Consider the following 25,514-nt stretch of genomic DNA (forward strand, 5'->3'; position numbering starts at 1 on the left):
AAATATGGAATTACTCGTAATAACGATGTTATTCATTTTTGAAGGTTGTACGAATTTGAACTTTGCATACTGTATGTTTTTTAGCTTATTTTTCAACTTCTAGTGGCCACAGAATAGCTAGTTATTCTAGTGGTCATAGATAGGGTTTTGTAAGTAGTCACGACTACCAAAAAGTTAGTGCACCAGACATTGTTTAAAGTTGTCCCATGGTGAAAAGAGAAAATATGTTTTCATGAATTTCGGAGGGGGTGGGGTACCTCCCCAGTCCCCCTTTTTTAAAACGCTATATCGGCTTGAAAATTAATTAGCGAAAATGGAGGTTGCATCTCAGAATCTAGAATCTAGAGCCTAAAGACCCAAACACGCCTTCTTTTTTCAATTTGAAAAAAACACGCCTTCTTTTTTCAATTTGAAAATGTTCAAGGTTTGCCGTGGTAATATATATTTTTATGAGTTTCGGAGGGGATGGGCACCTTTCCAAACTCCTTTTTCCAAACGCTGTATATGCAAAACTTATGGCAATATCGCTTTAAGCATTAATTTTTGGGAAACAATTAGGTAGTGTCTCCTACCCTGGGCTAGTCATAGATAATAACTAATTTTTGTTATCATTCGGGATTCCGGACAATTCGATAATTCGAAAAATATGGTGTCAGATTTTCGAGATTCCACTGTAATTGAAACTATTAAAAGGGCACTTACCTCTACTAGACGTGCATGATAACAGACCATTACCAGAAACGAAGCCAATAAAATCAACATTTGTACTCCCAGTGGCATTCCCAATCTCGATTGTTCGAGTTCGATCAATTCTTTTGTGTATATTCGTGGAAACACTGATTGTATTAGTGTCGTATAGAAAGCTACCATGCAAACGGCCATAATAACCTTGACTAGGTAGTAAAGTTTTAATGCCGTTGCCAGCGAAACGAGACAAAGGATCCATGTAAACACAATGTACTCAGGATGGGCACACTCAACCGTATCCATACTAGACGTATCCATATAAATCACAGTGTAATTTGAATCGGTGACGACACTGTTATCGGCGATGATGCTGCTGTTGTCGTCATCCATTCTCTGGCTACCTAGTACCAAAGACCGATGTGAACTTTCAAACGGTTCTATAGAATTATTCAGGAGACTGACAGCATTGGCTTGGGTAAGATTAAGAACATTCACAATGCTGCGTCGTACAAAATCCGTTGTTGTGGTATTTGCCAAGTTGTCGGCCAAAAATGTGTTGGCATCCAAAAGGGCACCAGCCCCATTAGCTGCGTTGATTGTAATGTTGTGGTGTATGGTGGCCGAAAGGTAAACATTCAACTTGATTTCCTTTTCTCCATTACTTATCGAAGTGGCAGCAATGCTGTCGGACCCTGAAGACTTTAGACTATTGCTTAGAATGGAACGTTCATCTCCTTCATCGGTGTTGGGTATACCGTCAAAATAAGCCGACGAGGGGCACAAAATAAGACCAATAGCACTCAGAAGCGTTATCAGAACAATAACAGCACAAATGAAATAGGTTCGACGTTGACGCTGGTGCACTAACTTGGCAGAATTGCGTTTCAATATAGTTGGAAGTCCTGGAAAATATGTCAATATAAAAGAAATTATTATTTGCCATGGGTATTTGTTATTAATATGGCTTACCAGAGAATTCCTCGGCCATGACTAGAATACAGCTGAAAGTTAAAACTATTGTACCTATCGCTAAACAAATCACCAGGTTCGTGCATCGGGGTATGATGATGATTTGACACAGCACTATGAATATCCATATCACAAATACGCACAACATGTTGGAACTACACAAACACACACATACATATGTACATATGTTAAGACAATGGAACGTTGGATTGAAATCAAGCTTGATACTTACCGGAACATGTCTTCACGCAGCTGGCAAAACTTCATTTCCTGCTCCCTATCCTTGAATTTTAAAGTCCAAGAACTTAAGTATTCTTTGCGAATTTCTTTGTTTGAATTGATTTGAATGTTTTGTTCGATAAATTCATCAATCTATTGAAAAAAAATGTAATAATATTTTGCTAATATCAGAAGTGTGGCGGTATATCGTTGGCATGGGATGTAATGAAATATGAGGAAATTTGGTATTATTTTTTATCGTGAAAAATATTTCCACATCACTGTGTTGTGACAGGCACTTTGATTTCTAAAACATAAATGTTACCGTGTTATGCTTTGACCATTCTATGAAACTATGAAAACTTCACAGCACAGCAATAGTTAATTTTAATGACTGCGCCGGTGTTCATAATCACAGCGTAGTCAAAGTTAAAAACTGAAAAACTGACAACAAATTCTAACACTTGTAGCGTATTGTATTTTGCTGATAAAAAAGTTATTTTTCAAATGAATGTATATGTGATTTTAGGTACCTCTTCGTCCAGCGGCGTTACAGATACACGCTGTCCCTGTCTGGGATCACCCATTACCGAATCCGATCTTATTACACCTTCACCAGGTGAGTTTAGCTAAAATGAAAGAAATAGTTTAAGTATAGCTCATAGTTAAAGTTAAATTCCAAAATAAAAGGAACACGAAGACTGTCATAACTAAAACAAAACAAATAAGCAAAGGCGATAGATAGTCAGGACGGGGCCGACTACGAAAAATCCTTTAAAATACTTCACATCGGGCGCTGTCGCTTACTTTCCAATCTGAGAACCCGCTATCAAAAACTGAACTCAAAATTATAGCCATTTCGATTGAATAATGTGACTAAAACTTTTAAAATACCGAAAATCGGGAGTCAGGGAGTTCTATGGGAGCTATATCAAAAGGTAGACCTATACCGACGGTTCTCTACAGGAATGTTTTATATTCCCAACGAAGACAATATACGGAATTTTATTAATTCCTGTAGGATTATGCGGTTCAAACGCTGAAAATACCGAAAATTTGGCGGTACCGTTATATGGGGCCTATATCAAAACGTGGACCTGTACAAAGTTTTGTATCCCCAAAGAAGATAAAATTCTAGCCATTTTGGTTGATAATAAAGCTAAAACTATTGAAATATCGAAAATCGGGAGGTAAGTTTAATGGGACTACATCAAAACGTGGACATGTACTGAAAAAGGTCTGGCGGAAAGTTTTGTAGAACCATGGAAGAAAAATGCCGAATTTCACCCATTTTGAAGAGATAATGTGGCTAAAACCTTCAAAATACCGAAAATCAGGAGGTACAGTTCTATGGGGGCTAAATCAAAACGAGGATCTATACTGACAATTTCTCAGGGGAAGTACAATAGAGATGAAGTCTAAGTACCAAATTTCAGCCATTTCGTTTTACGTTCAAAACGTGGAAAATGGGCTATTTTCAATACCAAACATCCTAGAAGTAATCGGAACTTCTATACCAAATTACAAAGCTCTATCATCAAAATTGCGAGCTGTGTCTTGATTTCAACAGACAGACGGACGGAGAGGCGCACATGGTTATATCGACTTAGAATCATATGCTGATCAAGAATATACGACGAATATTTCGATGTGTTACAAACGGAATGACAAATTTAATTTTAATTGCTTTGGAGTAGGAGATATTCACATAAGAATAAAACATTAATTAATTATCCACACAAGTTTTTTTGCCCACTCCGACCTCTGAATATTATCTGTAAATCTCCATAATCAATGGCCTTCTTCCATCAAAATTGCGGCCTGTATCGTGATTACAAGGTTTATAAGGACAGTCGGACGGACACATAGTCAGATCGACTCTGCTCGTCGAGACAGTCATTTTGGTATATATAAAGTTGGGTCTACGACTACTATTTCGATGTGTTACAAATTTTTGAGCCATAACCACCATAGTGATGCAGAGTATAAAAAGTATAATTTCTTTCATAACTGAGGGAAATAAAACAAGTAAGAACAGAGCCACGTTCTGCGGGGCCGAACTTTTGATACCCTCATCTACGAACTGTGTTGAAGTAAATAAGCAAACTCCAATACCGTTCTATAAGGGATAGTAAAGACGTGGGCCTATATCGACGAATTTCTGGTGGAAATTTTTATACCTCCAACGAAGATTTCGGTATCCCACCGGTGTTGTGTTTAAAACCTTCAAAAAAGCGAAAATTTGGAGTGACCGTTTTATGGGGGCTCTATAAAGACATGGACCAATACCGAGAAATTTCAGGTGGAAACTTTTATATCCTCATGGAAGACTAAATACCAGTTTTCAGCCATTTTGGTGTGCTATTAACGCCACAACCAAAATATCGAAAAATCGGGAGGTACCGTTCTATGGGGGCTATATGAGGCGCTCAGCGCCAAAACGGCCTAACCCACATTTTCAAAAAAATCAAACTGACTATGCTGGATGAACCGGAACCTTTTGTAATACATACTAAAAAAATCCCCAATTGCATAGATTAACCCTATGTTATTCTACATGCCGAAAACCGTTTTTCCTTTACTGAAAGTTTGAAAAAATGTGGACGCCAAAATGGCCTAAGCCACATAGACAAAATCGAATACTGGAAAAAAATACGTGTGGGTTTAGCTTGTTACGTTTTAGTCAGGAGTATATTGAAAAATAATATAAAAATAAATTTTCGAGAAGATTTTGTAAGTAAAAACCAAAGGTTATGTAATAAAGTTGACTTACGCCCTGGCGTCAATGTAGAATGTAAGAAGTTAATAATGTATCGCGATCAATGTGGTGGCCAAAACCGTAACATAAGAATGAAAACTATTTGCACATTCATAGTCAATAATTCGACCTTCTCAGTGGAACGGATGGATCACAAATTTTTAGTGTCTGGCCATTCTACCTACCATGCGATCAAGATTTTGGTCTCATTGAAAAGGAAAAAATATTATAAGGGCATTTTTACGACTGATGATTGGGATCGTGTAATCCTCACGGCAAAAAGGGAACCATGTCACTTGGTAAAGATGATGACAGATGAAATAAAAAGCATATCCTCAATTGAGAAACTAGTATCAAACAGAAAAATCTCCGAAGACAAGACTTCAAAAGTTGAATGGCTTAAGATTCAGTGCCTTTGATTCCAAAATGCGAAGCCATTTATAATTCAATACAAATATTCAAATAACATAAATGTTTTATTTCAAGAAGTTAATATTTCAAAAAGGAACTCCAGCAAGTACGTAAATTTGGAATTGGAACCGCTTTATCCGGGAGGAAGATTCATTAAAGTTGCAAAGTTTAAGGATTTACAGAAATTCAAAGGGTAAATTATGCATTTTATAATAATTTAAAAACAAATGCGAGAGCCGAAGATGAAGATATCCAGGAAGAAGACCAATAATTTTTATTAATATGTATCAATTAAAATGCTCACAGTTATTTTTATTATTCATCTGCATAACTTTTGTTTTAATAAATGGAGACAAAATGGCCTAACCCTCAGTTCCTATCAATATATATTTTTTAAATGGATGCCAAAACGGCCTAAGCCACTTTAATTTTTTTATTAACTGATTAAAACAGTCTTTATCTATTTAAACTAATACCTAATGATTAACCTAAAACAAATATTACAACTAATATGTATTTATGATTAATAAAAAAATTATAAAAATATTTTAAAAACTTGTTTTCTTTGAACTTCGTTTTTCTCAAAACCATCTCTATGTGGGTTAGGCCGTTTTGGCGCTGAGCGCCTCATATGGGGGCCTATGTGAATTGAAATTTTCATCTAGGGACAGATCGAATGTATGGTCTTTTCAGAATTTTCTATTTTTTATTTTGGGAGTCATACCTTTTCCATAGATATCGTGCCCACTAGTCATTTCAGTGGGTCATCGTATAACTTTTGGACCTGTATGGCAGGAAGCATAGACTTGTTCATGGAAAACATAATATCGCTGTAAATAGGACCACAAAGAACAGCATCGGTATACATTTCCAAAGGATCTTCGAACATACCCTAAACTGCATTTAGACATAAATGTTGAACTATTGTGAGGGAGGTACCCTAAAGAGAGGACCGCTATGGGCCATTTAGAAGTTAAACTAAATTTGGGTAAATTATTAAGAGATCCAAAGTTTGGACCATATTGGTTGACGGACATGGCTTAACCATTATTTCGATGAAGCACATTTTGCCCGTATGATAGTGTATATACCCTCGTTAGCATAAATCCTGAGGGTATAAAAATTGCGAGCTGTATCTTGATTTCAACAGACGGACGGACGTACAGACTGACATGGTTATATCGACTCAGAATTTTATGCTTATCAATAATATATGGGAATTTCTGAGCGAAATCGGATACTTTTTCAAGAAGAGGTTTTTGATTTCCTTTATTTTTGTTGTGGAGATGCTGCTAATCAGCAAAACATTTTAGTATATTATCAGATTATTTGACTAACGGTTCAAGGGATATCGCGCCTCGAAAAAGTCAAATTCTGTAAATACTATATGCAAAAAAATACTCATAACTTATCTAATATTGGTCCAATTTGTGAAAACCTTTTTTGTATTTTTTGTTGCTTTATCAGCTATTTAATAAAGGATAGAAAACAAAATTGCATAGTGGGCTTGGATGCAATTTTCGAGATTTAAAATTTATAATCCATTTTTATCAATGATTGTTTGTACATTTAGATTTTCATGATTTTTTTTGTTTGTGTTAAGCTACGGTTAATTACAAAAATTTGAAGTTCTATTTGTTAGTGGGATTCGAATGATTACTATTTTTTCTTAGTTTTTTAAGATTTGTCAATACAATTGTTTTTTTTTTTGTGCAAAAATTAATAGCGGTGGACATTTGGGCTTTTATACATTTTTAATGCTTTATATGTAAAAGTAAACTAAAGCAAAGAATTACACAGTAAAATTTGGATATAGCGAACAACGGTTATAAGAAACTACGTTTATAGCGAACAAAGTTTTGTGTTCAGCTTCTTAAAACGACCACAATTATAACGAACAAAAATTGTTACCCCGCGATTAGAATTTTTTACAATTTGTTAAGACTTACAAGACCGCTTTAAAGCACAAGCGGATAGCGAAGAATTTAAGCACTGTTTCAAATATTTTAACATATGATATATAAAAGTAAGCTTAATTAAGAATTTTACAGATGAACACGTTTATAACGAACGCCGGATATAACGAACAAATTTTCTTTTTCCTATCCCCTATTCTCGTTTTACCTATTTTATTCGTTCCAACCCAATGAACGCGGTTAAAACAAAAGAAAAAAGGTTATAATGAGCTAAAATACTGACCCGCCAAAAGATTTTTATAAACATTGATGTGTTTAAAATATTGATTCGCGAAGAGATCTTTATAAATATTATTTTTTTAAAGGACCAAATAAATCACGCAATCATGATCCCTAGTTTAAACGTATTCGGACTATAATTAACAAAAATTTTGACCACAGCACGTCAGTACATTTTTACAACTCATGGTGAAAATTTCTTTAAAGAAAATGTATTTTTAGTTAAAATCGGATGCTTTTTGTGTTTAATATTTCCTTCACCAAACAAAAAATTAAAAAAAAATATTTCTTCTGCAAGGAGGGCACCTTCAAAAAAGTTATATAACTCAAAAATCGCACCTTGGTAATTATGTAGATGATTCAGAACCCTTTGCTGAAGATATTTCCGGTGGCAGAATTTCAGACAAAGTTGGACAATTTTGTAAAAGTCTATAATATAAAACTATAATTTTGTAAAAAAAATTCTTAGGTTGTATCCTATATGACGATTTTTTCTGCTGTAACAAAGAAAATTATTTCTTAAAACAGAAAGTACACACCGCCACCATTCCACTGAATATCATATCTATGTAGTTAATTAATATCAAACTCTTACAAATTGCGTTTAAATTCTTCTCTGAGCTTAAATCTTTTTGAACATTTTTAATTTTTTCTTGGAAATTTAGATTTTAGCTTCGAATTATACCGCGAGTTTTGAATATTTTTGAAAACAAATTGCACATCCATAGAATTTGACATGTTCTTTCTTCGAATCAAATTAGAAAACTCGCGTTATTAAAAGTACAAAAATCGACTTTTTGCCTAAAAACCTGTCCAAATTACCTATAGTAACACTGTGCAACACGAAAATTATTAACCATATTATGACACCGCAGTGTGATAGAACACCAAAAAGAGAAGACACGTGTCTCGCGTTTTTCCCTATCTCATCAACTTTCGCGGTTATAAGCCTCCAAAGGTTTGAGTCTTTTATGTAGAAAGGGTCATTTAGTCAGGACTATATCTTCCAAACCGTTAGGAAATTTGAATTTATCTCTGAGGCAAAATGGTAGCTCTTGTCTTAAAGAACAAAAATTGTGAACACATATAATCCATCAAGCTTCATCTGCAAGGCAAAAATCGCCATGGTCAAATTTCTTTTAAAATTTTTCTCAAGTTTTGTTATACAGCTTTCAAACCGATCAAAATTGAAGCAAACAACCAACTAGATATATGTACCTTATGTACCTCCTTGAATCTTCATTTGTTCTAGAAACTTGTTTGTTGAAATCTAAGGTACATTTTTGTAGTTGATTGTATCCTTAATTTTTGGGCGGTTGCGTATCTTTGGACCAGAGTTGGAGAAAAAAGTATAAAAATTTGATATTTTCAAAAGATTTTTGCTATTTTTACCATTAAGAACCGTTCCTGGACATTTCGCATATTCCAGAAAGTTGTTTATTGAAGCCTTTGCTACACTATTGTGGTCGATTGTTTTCATGAATTTTGAACGGTTTAATATCTATGGAGCAGAATCCTAGAAAAGAGGATAAAAATCGCAATTGTTTTGCTATTTTGACCATTAAGACCTGTTCCTTCAGGGTTGAAATATTCTAGAAAGATGTTTATTGAGATCTGAGGTACATTTTTGTAGTTTGTTGTTTGCAAATAAAAAAACTTGAGAAAAATTTTAAAAGAAATTTGACCGTGGCGATTTTGACCTTGCAGATGAAGTTTGATGGGTTATATGTGTTCACAATTTTTGTTCTTTAAGACAAGAGCTACAACTTTGCCTCTGAGATAAATTCAAATTTCCTAACGGTTTGGAAGATATAGTCCTGACTAAATGACCCTTTTTACATCAAAGCATCAAACAGTTGGAGGCCTATAACCGCGAAAGTTGATGAGATATGGAAAAACGGCGAGACACGTGTCTTCTCATTTTTGGTGTTCTATCAAATTGTGGAGTCAGAATATGGTTAATAAAAATGACTCAAAAAATTACACACAGTGTAATTTAATACATTTTTCAACATTTGTTTTGTATTTTTATTTGGGAATTTAGCTGTTATTGTACTAACCGGACAATAAACTAACTAAATTGATTATCAAGAAGCTATAGCATGGGAATTATCTGAATGGGCATCCGAGACGAATAATCTACCAAATATAAAAGTGATATTTTCACGAGAAGGTGACTATTTGAATACGAAAGACGATTTGCATTTGAGGTATTAAATGTCAATCAGTAATAGGCACTAATGCTGGTACACTTATTGCTAAACCATTCTATAAATCGCAAAATGAAGAAGTTTTAAAGATGTTTAAGGTAAATTCCAAAACAAAACATCAAAACAAATATTTATAAATGAAACTTTTTTTTGGTAAAATAACAAATGTTTCACGCCGGTATAAAGGAAAAAATTGTATTGACAAATTTTAAAAAAACTTAAGAAAAATAGCAATCATTATTTAGCTCTCTGCTGGATTTGAACATGTGAACTTCTGATTTGTATCCAGACACACTACACATAGTGTGTGGCGTATGAACATTGTGGGTTGTTTAAACATGTGCTGTACATGTGCACCACCACCTCTTCGTAATTTTGCTAACAAAAACTTCTCGTGCCGATGGTGAGCTTTGCACTTTCAACTCTGGGTTTTGTAGTCGGACACACACGCTCTGTGACACCGTACTCATTACTTAGAAATTAGTAAAGTAAATAGCTTTTCTTTGCACAATTTTTAAGAAATAACTCATTATTTTTCAGCTTACTGGCATGGTAGAACAAGAAAAGGTAGCAGCAATACCCAGCTGACTGAACTGGGCTGTAATGTTAGTGTCAAATTCCGTACGACATTTTGTATATTTGTTTATATTTTCGATGTATATTAGGGATATACATTTTTTAAGGAAAAAAAATATATCGCTCAGAAGAAAAACTATTTCCCATAAAGACTTCTGGTATAGATCACATGTATCCTCCTCCAAGTCTGAACGACGTGCCGCACACTATAACACCGCTTATGGAGGCGGTACAACATTTGTTAATATGTGTGGTATTTTGTTAAACTTGAAAAGAATAAAGCCCTAATAAACATGTGCTTTTTTGTTTTCAAAAGCAAACGATTGAAACAGCTTCTCTTTTTTCAATGAATTACCAGCGACCCAAACATTTCTGCAAGAATTATACTTTCTGCGAAAAATTATGCATTTAGTGGAATGATATGGAAACATTCAAATTGAAAATCTAACGAGTTTTCATTCATGCTTTTCAAAATATTCAATAAAATGTTAAAAATTATTAGTTTTTTTAAATTCTAATAATTTTTTTTCCTTATCTTTTCCTTATTTTGTTTACATGTACGATGACACTAACGTTTACAAACAAAAAAAATTTCTATGTGGTTGTTGTTAAGTAGTATTTGTTGTAGTATTTACTTTACCTGGTTTGTTCTACCATTGCTTACTGGTAATGCTGAAGGTAGCTAGTTTACATAACTTTGTAATCGGTTATTCCATGAGTCGCACATTTCCCACATTTTTGCTGGGGTTGTTTGATCATCTACCCCGACCTACTTTGTATCATTGTAAAGGTGAAGTTTTCTTTTTTTTATTGAATGGTTTTTGCTTTGGAATACTGCTAATATCAGCGGAGACAACGTTTATAAGGACAGTCGGACAGATTTTCAGAATTGAGCTTTTGTATCTTCTGACAAAACACAATATTAAATTACCGCAAAGTGTCGGAAAAAAATAAAATTGGGAAATATCGACTAGTCTTAAACTAGGATATATATGGACAAATTTTTTGCGAGTAAGTTTTCTATTTTTGGGGACACAAAATTCCGTAGAAAAATGTGTAAAAAGCTTGTATGGGGGCTACCCTTATATGCGGGCTATACCAAAACGTGGATCTATGCTCTCTGATTTTTTGCAAAGGATGTTTTGTACCTTTAGCAAAGAATTACTGCCAAATTCCAATACCGTTCTATAAGGGTTGTTAAAGACGTGGGCCTATACCGAAGAATTTCTTGTGGAAAGTTTTATACCTTCAACGAAGACTAAATACCAAATTTCAGCCATTTCGGTGGGATATTGGGGTCAAAGCCATCAAAATACCGAAAATCGGAAAATCTATGGGGGCAATATCAATACCAAACATCTTAGGAGTAATAGAAACACCTACACTAAATTATAAAGCTCTCTCTTAAAAATTGAGACCTGTATCTTGATTTAAACAGACGGACGGACATGGATATATCGACTCAGAATTTTATGCTGATCAAGGATATATTTATATATGTACATTACGAGGGGAACTAGAAAACTTTCTGGCCTAGGCAACACGCAGCGTCGCCAGGCGTCATTTGACATTTTTATACCCTCAGCATTTATGCAACACTTTCATACGGACAAAATATGCCTCTTCGAAATAATGGTTTTAGACTATAAGTATGTTTGGACGAAATCCGTTTCAGACAATTTGAAGTTGATTTAGCACTATCCGTCTTTATGTCTGTCTGGCTGGTTGGAGCGCACGATAACTCTCGAACGGATTAACCGATTCGGTTCAAAATTTGGCTTTCGTAATATTTTGTCCAAACTTATTTAAAGTTCGAAGATGGGTTATATCGTTCCACTCCTTAGATGAGATAGACTCAATTAGTCCACTTCTTCGAGTACCTCCCACACAAAAGTTCGGAGAAGTTCAGTTTAGGACCTGCTCTCGAATCGCTTTGATTTTTGTTGTAACAACTTTTATTCACCGCCCCCATACGACGGTACAAGTTTCATCTGGAGCAAGTCCATAGTTCCTGAGAAACTGAAAAGTGCAAAAAACCGCTATGACAATGGGTTTAGTGGTTGGAGCGCAAGATTTGTCCACTCATTCGGGTACCTCCCACACAAAATTTTGGATAAATTCACTTTAAAACCTGCTCTCGAATCACTTTGATTTCTGTTGAAGCAACTTGCATTTGCTGCCTCAATTACGACGGTAAATGCTTTTTCAGGGTCAAATCCATACTTCTTGAGAAAACAGCCCAAAAGCTGTCCATACTTAGTTTCAGTTAGAAGATTGGCAACAGCTTCCTGTACTTTCCTCCAGTATTTAAAAAATGTCACTAAAATGGTATGCACGATATCCCTTGAACGGGGCAACCAAATTTATCCAAACGTTGGATCTCCTAATATTTTGTCCAAATTTAGTTTAATTTCTAAAACGGCTGATATCGATCTTCTCTTTATGTTACCTCCCCCACAAAAGTTCAACAATTGTGTCGATCTGTCTGTAGATGAAAGTTTTAATTCACATAGACTCAGGGTATATCACTGTCGGCAAAGCCGACTGATACTTTTTTACTTGTTTTTTATACCCTCCACCATAGTATGGAGGGTATATTAAGTTTGTTTTTCCGTTTGTAACGCATTGAAATACTCATTTGCGACCCTATAAAGTATATATATTCTTGATCAGGGTAAAATTCTAAGTCGATCTGAGCACGTCCGTCCGTCCGTCCGTCCGTCCGTCTGTGGTAATCACTCTAGCATCCACAAAAATAGAGATAGGACGCTGAAATTTTGGGAAAATGCGTCTTTTGTTTGCAGGCAGGTCAAGTTCGGTCCACGACGTTTTTAGCTACATTTTCAGACCGATTTGGCTATAATTTGACATTTAGGGTTCTTAAGTGTCAACAAACATATATAACAAAACTTGTGGACATAGGTCCACGTTTTGGTATAGCCCCCATATAACGGTACCCCCCGATTTGCGGTATTCTGACGTTTTTAGCTACATTTTTAGACCGATTTAGCTATAATTTTAAATTTAGGGTTCTTAAGTATAAATAAACTTATATAACAAAAGTTGTGGACATAGGTCCACGTTTTGGTATAGCGCCCATATAACGGTACCCCCCGATATACGGTATTTTGACGTTTTTAGCTACATTATCAGACCGATGTAGCTATAATTTGACATTTAGGGTTCTTAAGTGTTAATAAACTTATAAATTAGAAGTTGTGGACATAGGTCCACGTTTTGGGATAGCCCCCATATAACGGTACCCCCCGATTTGCGGTATTTTGACGTTTTTAGCTACATTTTCAGACCGATGTAGCTATAATTTGACATTTGGGGTTCTTAAAAGTCAATAAACTTATATAACAAAAGTTGTGGACATAGGTCCACTTATTGGTATAGCCCCCATATAACGGTACCCCCGATTTACGGTATTTTGACGGGTTTAGCTACATTTTCAGACCGATTTAGCTATAATTTTACATTTAGGGTTCTTAAAAGTCAATAAACTTATATAACAAAAGTTGTGGACATAGGTCCACGTATTGGTATAGCCCCCATATAACGGTACCCCCGATTTACGGTATTTTGACGGGTTTAGCTACATTTTCAGACCGATTTAGCTATAATTTGACATTTGAAGTTCTTAAATGTCAATAAACTTATGTGACAAAACTTGTGGACATAGGTCCACGTTTTGGTATAGCCCCCATATAACGGTACCCCCCGATTTACGGTATTTTGACATTTTTAGCTAGTTTCAGACCGATATAGCTATAATTTGACATTTAGGGTTCTTAAGTGTAACTAAACTTATATAACAAAAGTTGTGGACCTAGGTCCAAGTTTTGGTATAGCCCCCATATAACGGTACCCCCGATTTACGGCATTTTGACGTTTTTATCTACATTTTCATACCCATTTAGCTATCAATTGACATTTAGGGTTCTTAAATGTCAATAAACTTATATAACTAGTGGACATAGGTCCATGTTTTGGAATATCCCCCATATAACGTTACCGCCCGATTTCAGGTATTTTGAGAATTTTACCAACAAGTTTTAACCGAATTATCTGTAATTCGAACATTTGACATTTGAAATTCTTAGTGGCCACCACACCTCTCCACCAAAAATTGTCAAGAAAGCTCCCATATAACGGTACCTCCCGATTTTCAGTAATTTGATGATTTTAGCTACAATATTAAACCGAACAAGCAGTAATTTGACATTTGAAGTTCTTAGTGGTCACAACACCTCTCCATCAAAAATTGTCAACATAAGTCCATGTTCGGATATAGCTCCCATGTAACGGTACCTCCCAATTTTCAGTAATTTGCCAATTTTAGCTACAATTTTTAACAGAACTAACTGTAATTTGACATTTGAAGGTTGTAGTGGTCACCACACATCTGCATCAACAATTTTCAACATAGCCCCAATATAACGATACTTCCCTATTTTCGGTACTTTGAGGATTTTACTTAAAATGTTTAACCGAACGTAGGTCCATGTTTTTGTATAGCCCCAAAACAAACCTCCCGATTTTCCGTACCTTAGCTTTATTTTTTGGACGAACATTCTGTAATTTGAAATTTAAAAGTCAACAAAAATTCTGCAACAAAAATTGTTCATTTAAGTTCATATTTTCGTATGGCCCAGATACCTCCGAACTAGCTGTTAATGACATTTGAAGTTCCCACGTTATGTACCGATTTTCGATATTTTGAGGATTCTAGCTAAATTTTTTAACCGAATTAGGAGTTATTTGACATTAAAGGCTCCCATCAAAAACTGTCAACATAGGCCCATGTTTTATTATAACCCCTATATAACAGTACCTCCCAATTTCTAGCCCACCAAAAATTGTCAACAGTTAGATACAGGCACCATAAAAAAGGGCCTCCCGAATGAAGCATTTTATGTACATTATCTGACGTTTTAACGTACTCACTTAAAGTTGGGGACAGGAATGAATATTTTATGGTGGAGGGTATGAAAAGTTCGGCCCGGCCGAACTTAATGCTTTTTTACTTGTTTTTTTTTTTGACATTTTAACAGTTTTTTGCCTTAGCTTACTCAGGACAGTTTGACATGCGACCATGTGATGGGTTGTTTACAGCGACTAGAAAAAATCACTTTGCAAAAAAATGGAATTTACCTGTAAACATTTTCGTCCGATCTTTTTTCACAAATTTCTACGTGGAAAATCACGGCAAGAGTGCATGGGTCAAATTAAATCTTTGTATGTCTATAAAGGACCATCCTATAGCACCATGAAAAGCTGGTTTAATGAATTCAATAGTGTGCGACACGAACGAGAAAAAAAGGCTCTTGTAGATTGGTGCAAAGAAATTGTGAATAAAAACAATCGCGGTGCTTTAAACTTTCATATTTCTTCATATTTGTTTAAATGTTAAATAAATTCGTAATAAAACTGAACATAATTTATTTTTAATTGATAGCGGAGGGTGTGACTTAAATTATATAAAATAGTTTTGTGTCAGGAGGAACATAGTTATATAGCAATAAATTAAAAAAAAATTTATAAGGTTTTTATTGGTCTTACGCGCTTTTTTCATAGAGTGCATCTTGTAAACTTGGCCGAAGATGGGTTCGATTTTTTTTGGGGAATAAAAATGGACTCTTTGGATACGGAATAACCACATTAGGGCTGCAAATATTTGCAAATCTTCTGATAACTGCACTTTTGAAATATGGGATTTTGCTTGAATACAAATTTAGCTTGGCATTTGTATGTGAGCTATATCAAAATATGGACCTATCATGATAAATTTTTGCAAGGAGGAGTTCTACCCCTGGAGACCCTGAAATACCATATTATAGCTAAATCAGGTAATAAATATGGGATAACAAGTAAAAATTCAGCGAATCGGGGGGTACTATAAAAGGTGGCTACATCAAAACATAAATCCACATTGAAAATGTTTTGTAAGAAGATTCTACACGCAGTGAAACACGGAATGCAAAATAACAGCCAAGTCGGTTGAAAAATGTGGTCATGATATTCAAAATACCTTAAATCGGGAGGTACGGTTACATGGGGACAATATCAAAACGTGCACCTGTGTCCAAAATTTTTGGTGGAAATGTTTTGTGACCACTAGGAACCCTAAGTACAAAATTACAACTAATTTGCAACGAAAATGTTATATGGAGGCTATACTAAAACATTAGCCAATATTGTTCATATTTGGCACATTATTACCCACAGACACAGGCTGTGTTTGTGCTAAATTTCAGTAACATATCTCAATTCGTTTTTAAGTTATTAATTTCTCGCCGCTAGATCAGTGGTTTCGACCACCTTGCAGCGCCTGTTTGACCGGACAAAACGTGGAATTGATGGTTCATGCGTCGTACAGCCCTGACTGGGGATCCAATGACTTCATTTGATTCTAGCACATCAAGAAAAAAGGCGTGGTGAACGATTTTGGTCGCCATAAGATGCTGTAAAAGCCATTAAAAACCATGTTTTGGTGGTGTCCAAATGAAGCCACTGTAAACAACCCAACACATGGTCGTATGTCAAACTGTCCTGAGTACGCTTAGGATTAAAACTGTCAAAGTTTCCAAAAATTCAAATGACGCCTGCCGACACTGCGTGTTGCCTAGGCCAGAAAGTTGTCTAGTGCCCCTATAATATGGTGGATGGTATAAAAATTAATTTTATGAAGATATGTAGCAAGCATTTTGTACGAACAGACAGGCCACTTTTAAAGATCAGCTTTATCAATCCGATCAAAGCTCTTTTTAGTTTTAGCAATATCTTTCGCCCAGATGAGCTCGAACCGGATAAACTGTAACTTCATTCTCAACGTGTACTCCTTATGGAGGAGAGAAAATGAGCTACCAATTCGTACACAAATTGTTAACCACAAACTGAACTAAATAGGCGAAATTCTAAGACAATTACCAAGCGATATACAATACATATATAAATTACTCAAAGTCCTTTTTTAATGTGACTGGAATTACAATAAATCTTGCATTGCATTTATATACTTCCGGATTAACATACATTTTTAAATGGAATTTCCGGAGTCCATTCCGTTGTTGGCTCATCTTCTGTAATCATCGATCTGGGATCAATATTCTCTAGGATACTACGTATGCTATCACCATTCGCCTTTGGCGCCACTGCAGCTATGGGCGATGACACTGTAGATGGTCCTGTTGGTCCCATAGCAACACCTTCCATCACATTTGGCAATGAACTTATCGAAATATTTTTCTTTTGCAGCGCAGCTAGCGGAGGGAGATGAGGTAAATTTGGAGTTTGTTGTTGATGTGGTTGCGAATTGGTTCGTGCTAAAGTTGGCAGTAATTGAGATGGCTGCTGTTGTTGTGACGACGACTCATTGTGGACACCGGTTGTCGATATTGACTTGGGAACAAATGTTTTGGCGTCAGTCGTCGGTGTCATAGCTATTGTGGGAGTGCTCAAGTTGCTGCCATTGTTATTAGCCAGATGTTGACTGCTGCGGGTGCCAAATCGACGTTTAGGCCTGTGGGAGAGAATGTGTGGGTGTTCATGAATTGCATTTATTTTACATGTAAATTATGTGCCTATATATGTATAAGAAAAAATGCAACATTTTTTAGTATTCGATCAAAAAAAAAAAAAGAAAATTAAAAAAAAAATTTAAGCTACAAGAAAGGTTTTTGGTACAGCGATTTAGAAATAAAATTTCCATCCTCAAATCTGTTCGAGATACTAAATTCGGTTATTGTGCGCAATAGTTATGGCGGTTTCATTTCTGAAAATAAGAAAAAATCTTAAAAAACGCTAGCCACTATATTGAGAAACACTGTTAATTAATGGCTTCCTATGTACTATATGATTACTGAGGTTCCAAACTTTAGTAATAAAGTTGTAAATTTTCGCGGAAAATAAAAAAAAATTAAAAAATTAATAGTTTGGAACATGTTTTAATAAAAAAATACATATCTATGTAATCTAAACATCGCAAAGGTTCAAACTATTTAGCGATTCGCATATTATAGCAGAAACAAAAAATATGTTGAGCAAATTTAAAAAATGTTTGTAAGAAAAAAATATTTTTTCAAATTTATTTTATGAGTTAGTTGAATACAGTGTAAGAAAAATATATCGAAGTTATTCATCTATTTTAGGTAAAATTCACGCGAAAACGCACATTTATTATTGTAATCACTTCCCGAATACACGCTAACATCTTGCGGAAGATATAGAAGACTTTCAAATAAATTTTGGGTTCCTTTAAATTGGGAAAAATTTTGAAGGAAAACTGTATCGGATAATATACATATTGAAATGTGTGTAAATCGCGAAATCCTCAAAATCACTTGATGCGCATGCGGTTTCCCGATACAACGTATTGTTTTCTTTTCATTTGTATACACTCACCAAGATTTACTTTGGCGGCGATGTAATATTGTCTACAGTTTAGTGTGCAAAAAACTGTATAACGCGTATAATTTGCACAAATTGCATCCACTTTTTATGCGCATCCGATTTCACTATCAACCGTGAAAAAATACATTAATCTAAACCTATTTCCATAAAATCCATCAAGAACCGTGGATGTAGCATCACACAGTATTTTTGGGATAGATCGGAGACTGCTCCCATGCCACTAAATTTTTCAAACCGGTGTTTTCGCACAAACGCGAGTGATGTGTCAGCTTCTTCATTGAAAAAGAAACGATCCACATAAAACGCGAATATTTTCAAAAACATTTTTCGCAAATTTTTCAATTTATGCAGTAGCCGTTTCCGCTGTTCTAGCGGATGGATTTCCACGATCTATGATTTATATGATCCGGACCGCCGAAAAACTAGAATATCGCGGGGTAACGGCACACTCAAAAGGATATTGTAGATACTGTACCCAAAAATTAGGGTTTTCAGTAAAAATATCTCACTAAATGTTGGCTTTTGGCAGCAGATTACTGTGATGCTGTGTGGGCTACATAGTCAATATATAGATATCAAATTATGCGCAATCGCGAGTACTTTAATCCTATTATTGGTTATTTGAAATACCCGAATGCGCTTCCCAGTTAAATCAAAAATACAAAAAAGTCCTAAAATCCGGCTTCAAAATGTCAGCATCATTGAATGGCTTAACCAGCAATCAAATAGCAACGTAAAAGACATCGTTAATTTCAACGTGTTTTTACCTATTTTTATTCATTTACGCAGTCATAACTTCCACACAAATTAATATGCTAAATTTTTCAGCTTTCTTCATGGAAACTAATTTTTTTGTCCTTTACTCATATACATATGTTGTAGTAAGTTCAGTAATGTCTCCATTTACGTCGTTTCTTTTTGAATATTTCAACAGGTAATGGCGTCTAGCACTTGAAGTTGTGGAAATAGTTTACAGAATAGACAATTTTGAAATGTACCATTTTTGCGAGTTAATTGTTTTTCAAGTCCTCTCCATACATACACGCAAAAAAACGGCCTCTCTAACATATGTCCCAAACATATTTTGCAGCAAACATATATATGTTTGCAACAGTCCCAAACATAATATATGTTTGGGTCTGCAAACAAATATATGTTTGGGTGGAAACAAATATATGTTTGGGTGCAAACATATATATGTTTGGGTGCAAAGATATTTATGTTTGGGTGCAAAGATATATATGTTTGGGTGCAAACAAAGATATGTTTGGGTGGAAACAATTTTATGTTTGGGTGCAAACATTTTATATGTTTGGGTGCAAAAAAATAAAAACCCAAAAGGCACAAAAAAACAAACACATGCACCAGTGGGCGCTTACTGAGAGCATGGGAGCGTAAAATTCAATGTAAAACACTTTAAAATGTGTGCTCACTTGCTCTCAGTAAGAACTCACTGGCTATCTCTATAGTATATATACACACAAATGTGGGTTTTTATTGAAAGACAAAAGAACAACAAACACATATATAGGTACATACAAAATTCCAAAGAAATACATAACACACTTTAATAAAAGAAAAACTGATTGAAATAATTTGTAAATAGTCACACTTTTAAAAAGGAAAAATATATAGAAACGTAGTTGAACGCTTCTCCTTAGTTGTGAAATAAAACAAATTGTCCTCATAGTTAAAATCATCAGCGGGGAATCGGCATCTAGAATCAAATGATTATGTAATGTAATAAATAAATATGGATATGCCATATTTCAAATATACATAAATAAGTATGTATGTAATTACCAATATTAAATGCGATTTCTTCCTTGTCCAATAAAATAATTCCATTCAACTTTCCGATTCAATTATAAAATGTATTGGGCATTTAATTTACTAAAAAGCACAATTTATTTAAGAAAACACAAAACACTGATTTATTCACTCACTTTACCGTCTTGACTCTACAAACGCAACTAAAACACTGAAGAAAGAAAGAAAATATAATTCATATCATTTCTTCTTTTCTTCGTCGCCTGCTAAGTTGGTTAACAACAACAAAACAAGAAACACACGAGTTTGACGCATACATGCCACCAAAGCCCCCTTCTTCGCTTCTACGTCTTCTATTATACAATACACACAACTCTTTATTATAAAACAGCATTCCACAGCCGCGAGAGCACTGTTATTACTCTCGTTGACAAACATCCTCTCTCCACCCATCAAAAAAATGTTCTAACATAAAAAATATGTTTTACCCAAACATATCAAGTTGAGATATGTTACAAAATGTTGCAAACATATATTTTTTTGGACCCAAACATATTATGTTTGGATCCAAACATATATTTGTTAGCAACCGGTCCCAAACATATATTTGTTTGGATCCAAACATATTTCTAACATAAATTTTTCTGCGTGTACTGTTCGTTTGATTCAGTGGTATTTTATTAATCCTTCTTTGACACTTATAGCACGTTTAGATTAACGAAGTACACTGAATTTAAAATGTCAATTCTTTACGGTATACATTAAATAAAACCATGGGATTTAGGACCAGTATTTATTTATACGCAATGCAGTTGACATTTCGGAAATTTAAACGTACTATTACTGTTCATGTTTGTGATCTGTTGATGTAGTGCAAATATTCATCCACCTTAATGTGGACACAAACACATGTACAATTTACATACATGCCTGTAAATACATACCTTAATGGTTCGGTGCGTTTGATTAAATACGTTTTAATATTTAACATTTTCAGGTGGTTGTCACGGCTACCGCCATTGCCTGGCTCCACTTCATAGGCATCATTGAGGCATTTAAGGGTGGCTTCCGATATGTGCACTCGCCTAGAATGCAGTTGAGGGTATTGTAATTTGAGCATAAGTTTAATTAAAAAACGATGGAAGATGCGGTGATGGCGAGGCAATTCTATACACTTACCCTGGTATTCCACCTGACTCCATGTGATTTGCAATGATAACATCGTTGGACCAAACATCAAAGTGCCATTTTTTATTGCCCAGTACGCCGCACATTACAGAGCCACTGTGGATGCCGATTCGCATATTTAGATCAACCTGTGAAACAATTTAAGAATTGAATATAGGTTAGGAATCATTAGTAAAATTATAATTGGAAATAGGGTTAACTAGAATAGAATGTTCATAACTAGATTTTTATTGATTTCGTTGCCCCACCCCGTAGCTAATTAGTTTCATTTCCACTGTAAAACATCTATTGTTTGAATACGACAAAATATGGAAAATATGGAATACTAAAATAAACACATAAAGATGTAGGTTTCTTAGATTTTAAAATTAAAATTAAGTAATTTGGACTGGTTTTGAGACAAAAATTCGATTTTTGATCTCGATTTAATCAGATTTCAAGAAAGAACATGCCAAATAATGTGGATATGCATTTGTTTTCAAAAATATGCGAAAAATTTTGAAGCAAAATAACAAATATTAAAAAAAAGATTAAAGCTCAGAGGAGAATTTAAACGCAATTTGTAACAGTTTAATAATATCCAAATACATATGAGTGAAAGACAAAAAAATTAGTTTCCATGAAGTCAAGGTTTACACTATTATAATACGCGAATTATTATAGTTTACCAGTAACTATGACTATTACTGGATCAAATTAAAAATTTAGCAAACAAAAAAAAAAAAAAAAAAAAAAAAAATTACGTGGAAGTTATGACAGCGTAAATGAATAAAAATATGTAAAACACGTTGAAACTAACGAGGTTTTTTACGTTGCCATTCGATTGCTAGTTAAGCCATTCAAATGGCGGACATCTGTCCAAAGTAAAAGTAGAAGAATACAAAATGAGGATTACACTTCTAATGTATCACTTTTCAAAATTTCGACTGCATCCACACGCAGAGAAAAAAATATGTTTGATCCAACAATATTCCAAGAGCAAAATATGTATTGTTAACATATTGTTGGATTCCTCATGTAGTATTGTAAATCCAAAAATAGTTTGTGTCAACTGAACAATATTTCTCTCTTTTCTTCGAAAATTTGTTTCTCTTCTCTCGCTATTCGATGCCGTGTTGAAAAAACAATTTTGGTGAGTTGTGGTGTGTATGTACATGTGAGACTCTTGTTTTTATTTGTTTCTGTATTGTTTCATTCTTCTTTCCTTTTCATGTTTGTTATGGTGTTTAATTATTCCTTATGTTGTGGTGGGTTCTTGTGGCTTTTTGTTTGTCTTTGTTGTCAGCCAATGCAGCAAACCATGTATTGTGTTCATCAATGATTGCAATATTATACGCGACATTTATATCCAAGTTATGCGAAAAGAGTATATGGGAAGTATATGCACTCAAATCAAAAATTTCTGGCCTGGTTTTCTGTATTGACAATACTTTTTGTAAACAAAATTAGATTATGATAGTTCCTACAATCGGTATTGTTAACGATTTTAACAATATTGCGGAAATTCGAAAGTTGTTTTTGTTTTCTATGTTTGGAACAAAAGATGGTATTTTTGGATTTGGATTACAATGTTTGAACAAAACAAATACATTTTTGGAACCAAAACATATATTTTTGTTCCAACAAAAGCGAAAAATATTTTTTCTCTGCGTGCACCTTTCATGGATGCTGACATTTTGAAGCCAGATTTTAGGTGTTTTTTGTATTTTTGATTTAATTGGGACGCGCATTCGGGTATTTCAAAAAACCAATAATAGGATTAATGCACTTGCGATTACGCATATTGACATCTACATATTGACTATGTAGCCCGCACAGCATCACAGTAATCTGCTGCCAAAAGCCAACATTTAGTGAGATATTTGTTCTGAAAACCCTATTTGTTGGGTACAGTATTTACAATGTCTATTTGAGTGTGATGTTACCCCGCGGTATTTTAGTTTTTCGACGGTCAGGATCATATAAATCATAGATCGTGAAAATCCATCCACTATAAGCGCGGAAACGGCTACTGCAAAAATTGAAAAATTTGTGAAGAATGGTTTTGAAAACATCGCGGATTAATTAGCGTTTTCTGTGGATCGTTCCTTTTCAGTTGAGAAGCCGACATACCACTCGCGTTTTGTGCGGAAACTGAGGTTTAAAAGTAAATAGGTTTAGATCGATGTATTTTTTTTCATGGTTGATAGTGAGATCGCATGCGCATAAAATGTGTATGCACGTTATACAGTTTTTTGCACACTAAACTGTAGACGATGCTACATCACAGCTTCTAAAGTAAATGTGTATAACTATTTTCCTACAATTTCTTCAACAAACTCACAAAACAAATTAAAAAAAATATTTTTTTCTTACAAAAATTATATAAATATGCTTAATATTTTTTGTTTGTTTTTGCTATAATATGCAAACAGATTTGTATAGTTTTTGTTTTGTTAAAACAAGTTGCACACTACCAAATTTTTGAATTCATTCTTAATTTCTGCAAAAATGTACAACCTTTTTTATATAGTATATGTAGGAAGCCATAAATTAACAATGTTTCTCAATATAATGAGTCGCGTTTTTATACGATTTTTTTCGTATAATCAGAATTGAAACCAACATAACTTTTGCGCGCAATATCCGAAATTAGTATCTCGAACAGATTTGAGAATGATATTTTTTCTCAATCCATGTACAAAAAAATCTTGCATGTGGCTTCAAAAAATTTTTAAGATTTTTTTTATGGAAAACCAAAAAAGTTTGACTTTTCCTCATATACATACGATGTTCAATAGAATTACCCTACACGCAGAGAAAAAAATATGTTTGATCCAACAATATTCCAAGAGCAAAATATGTATTGTTAACATATTGTTGGATTCCTCATGTAGTATTGTAAATCCAAAAATAGTTTGTGTCAACTGAACAATATTTCTCTCTTTTCTTCGAAAATTTGTTTCTCTTCTCTCGCTATTCGATGCCGTGTTGAAAAAACAATTTTGGTGAGTTGTGGTGTGTATGTACATGTGAGACTCTTGTTTTTATTTGTTTCTGTATTGTTTCATTCTTCTTTCCTTTTCATGTTTGTTATGGTGTTTAATTATTCCTTATGTTGTGGTGGGTTCTTGTGGCTTTTTGTTTGTCTTTGTTGTCAGCCAATGCAGCAAACCATGTATTGTGTTCATCAATGATTGCAATATTATACGCGACATTTATATCCAAGTTATGCGAAAAGAGTATATGGGAAGTATATGCACTCAAATCAAAAATTTCTGGCCTGGTTTTCTGTATTGACAATACTTTTTGTAAACAAAATTAGATTATGATAGTTCCTACAATCGGTATTGTTAACGATTTTAACAATATTGCGGAAATTCGAAAGTTGTTTTTGTTTTCTATGTTTGGAACAAAAGATGGTATTTTTGGATTTGGATTACAATGTTTGAACAAAACAAATACATTTTTGGAACCAAAACATATATTTTTGTTCCAACAAAAGCGAAAAATATTTTTTCTCTGCGTGTAGTGTGGACTTTCTGTTTTAAGATATAATTTCTTTTAAAATGTTTGTTACCGCGGAAAATCCTCGGCATATAGGATACAACCTAAGAAATTTAATTTAATTCTATTTTTTTTTTCTTTTAGATTTTAACAAAATTGTCTGAACATTTCACCACTGGGAATATCTCTACAAAAGGTGTTTGGATTAACTATATAATATGCCAAGTTGCGATTTTTTGAGTTTTTTAAGTTATATCACTTTTTTGTAGGTACCGTCTTGCAGAAAAACAAGTATACGCAGAGAAAAAATATTTTTCGCTTTTGTTGGAACAAAAATATCTGTTTTGGTTCCAAAAATGTATTTGTTTTGTTCAAACATTGTAATCCAAATCCAAAAATACCATATTTTGTTCCAAACATTTCATGACCTAAGGAGTTTCGTATTGAAAAAGTGATATATAGCGAAATCCACACACATCCAAACAATATACTACGATCGTTTCGCTGATGGTTTAGTTCAGCTCATCAGGCATATTTAGATGTGGTGCTAGACAAACGCTGAGTTTGAAAACTTGTATATATACTAAACTTATGCACATTTGCAGTTGTGAAGTATCTTTGAAGCCTTTT

At 34.2% G+C, this 25,514-nt stretch overlaps 1 protein-coding gene across 2 annotated transcripts in view; it reads right to left on the reverse strand.

Moving 5' to 3' along the window:
• Positions 1-25,514, reverse strand: part of Ac78C (adenylyl cyclase 78C) — a 259,118-nt gene that overhangs the window by 44,526 nt on the left and 189,078 nt on the right. For both annotated transcript variants that reach the window (XM_073981732.1, XM_073981733.1), the window contains 7 exons: positions 21,390-21,526; positions 21,155-21,295; positions 17,064-17,550; positions 2,409-2,504; positions 1,889-2,028; positions 1,657-1,811; positions 703-1,589 (listed from right to left, as the gene is read on the reverse strand). In XM_073981732.1, the coding sequence (XP_073837833.1) occupies positions 703-1,589; positions 1,657-1,811; positions 1,889-2,028; positions 2,409-2,504; positions 17,064-17,550; positions 21,155-21,295; positions 21,390-21,526 (2,043 nt within the window). The remainder of the gene's footprint in view (positions 1-702; positions 1,590-1,656; positions 1,812-1,888; positions 2,029-2,408; positions 2,505-17,063; positions 17,551-21,154; positions 21,296-21,389; positions 21,527-25,514) is intronic.

The sequence above is a fragment of the Musca autumnalis genome, unplaced genomic scaffold (genome assembly GCF_047663935.1).
Source record: "Musca autumnalis isolate F117 unplaced genomic scaffold, ASM4766393v1 scaffold_4, whole genome shotgun sequence".
Classification (NCBI taxonomy): domain Eukaryota; kingdom Metazoa; phylum Arthropoda; class Insecta; order Diptera; family Muscidae; genus Musca; species Musca autumnalis.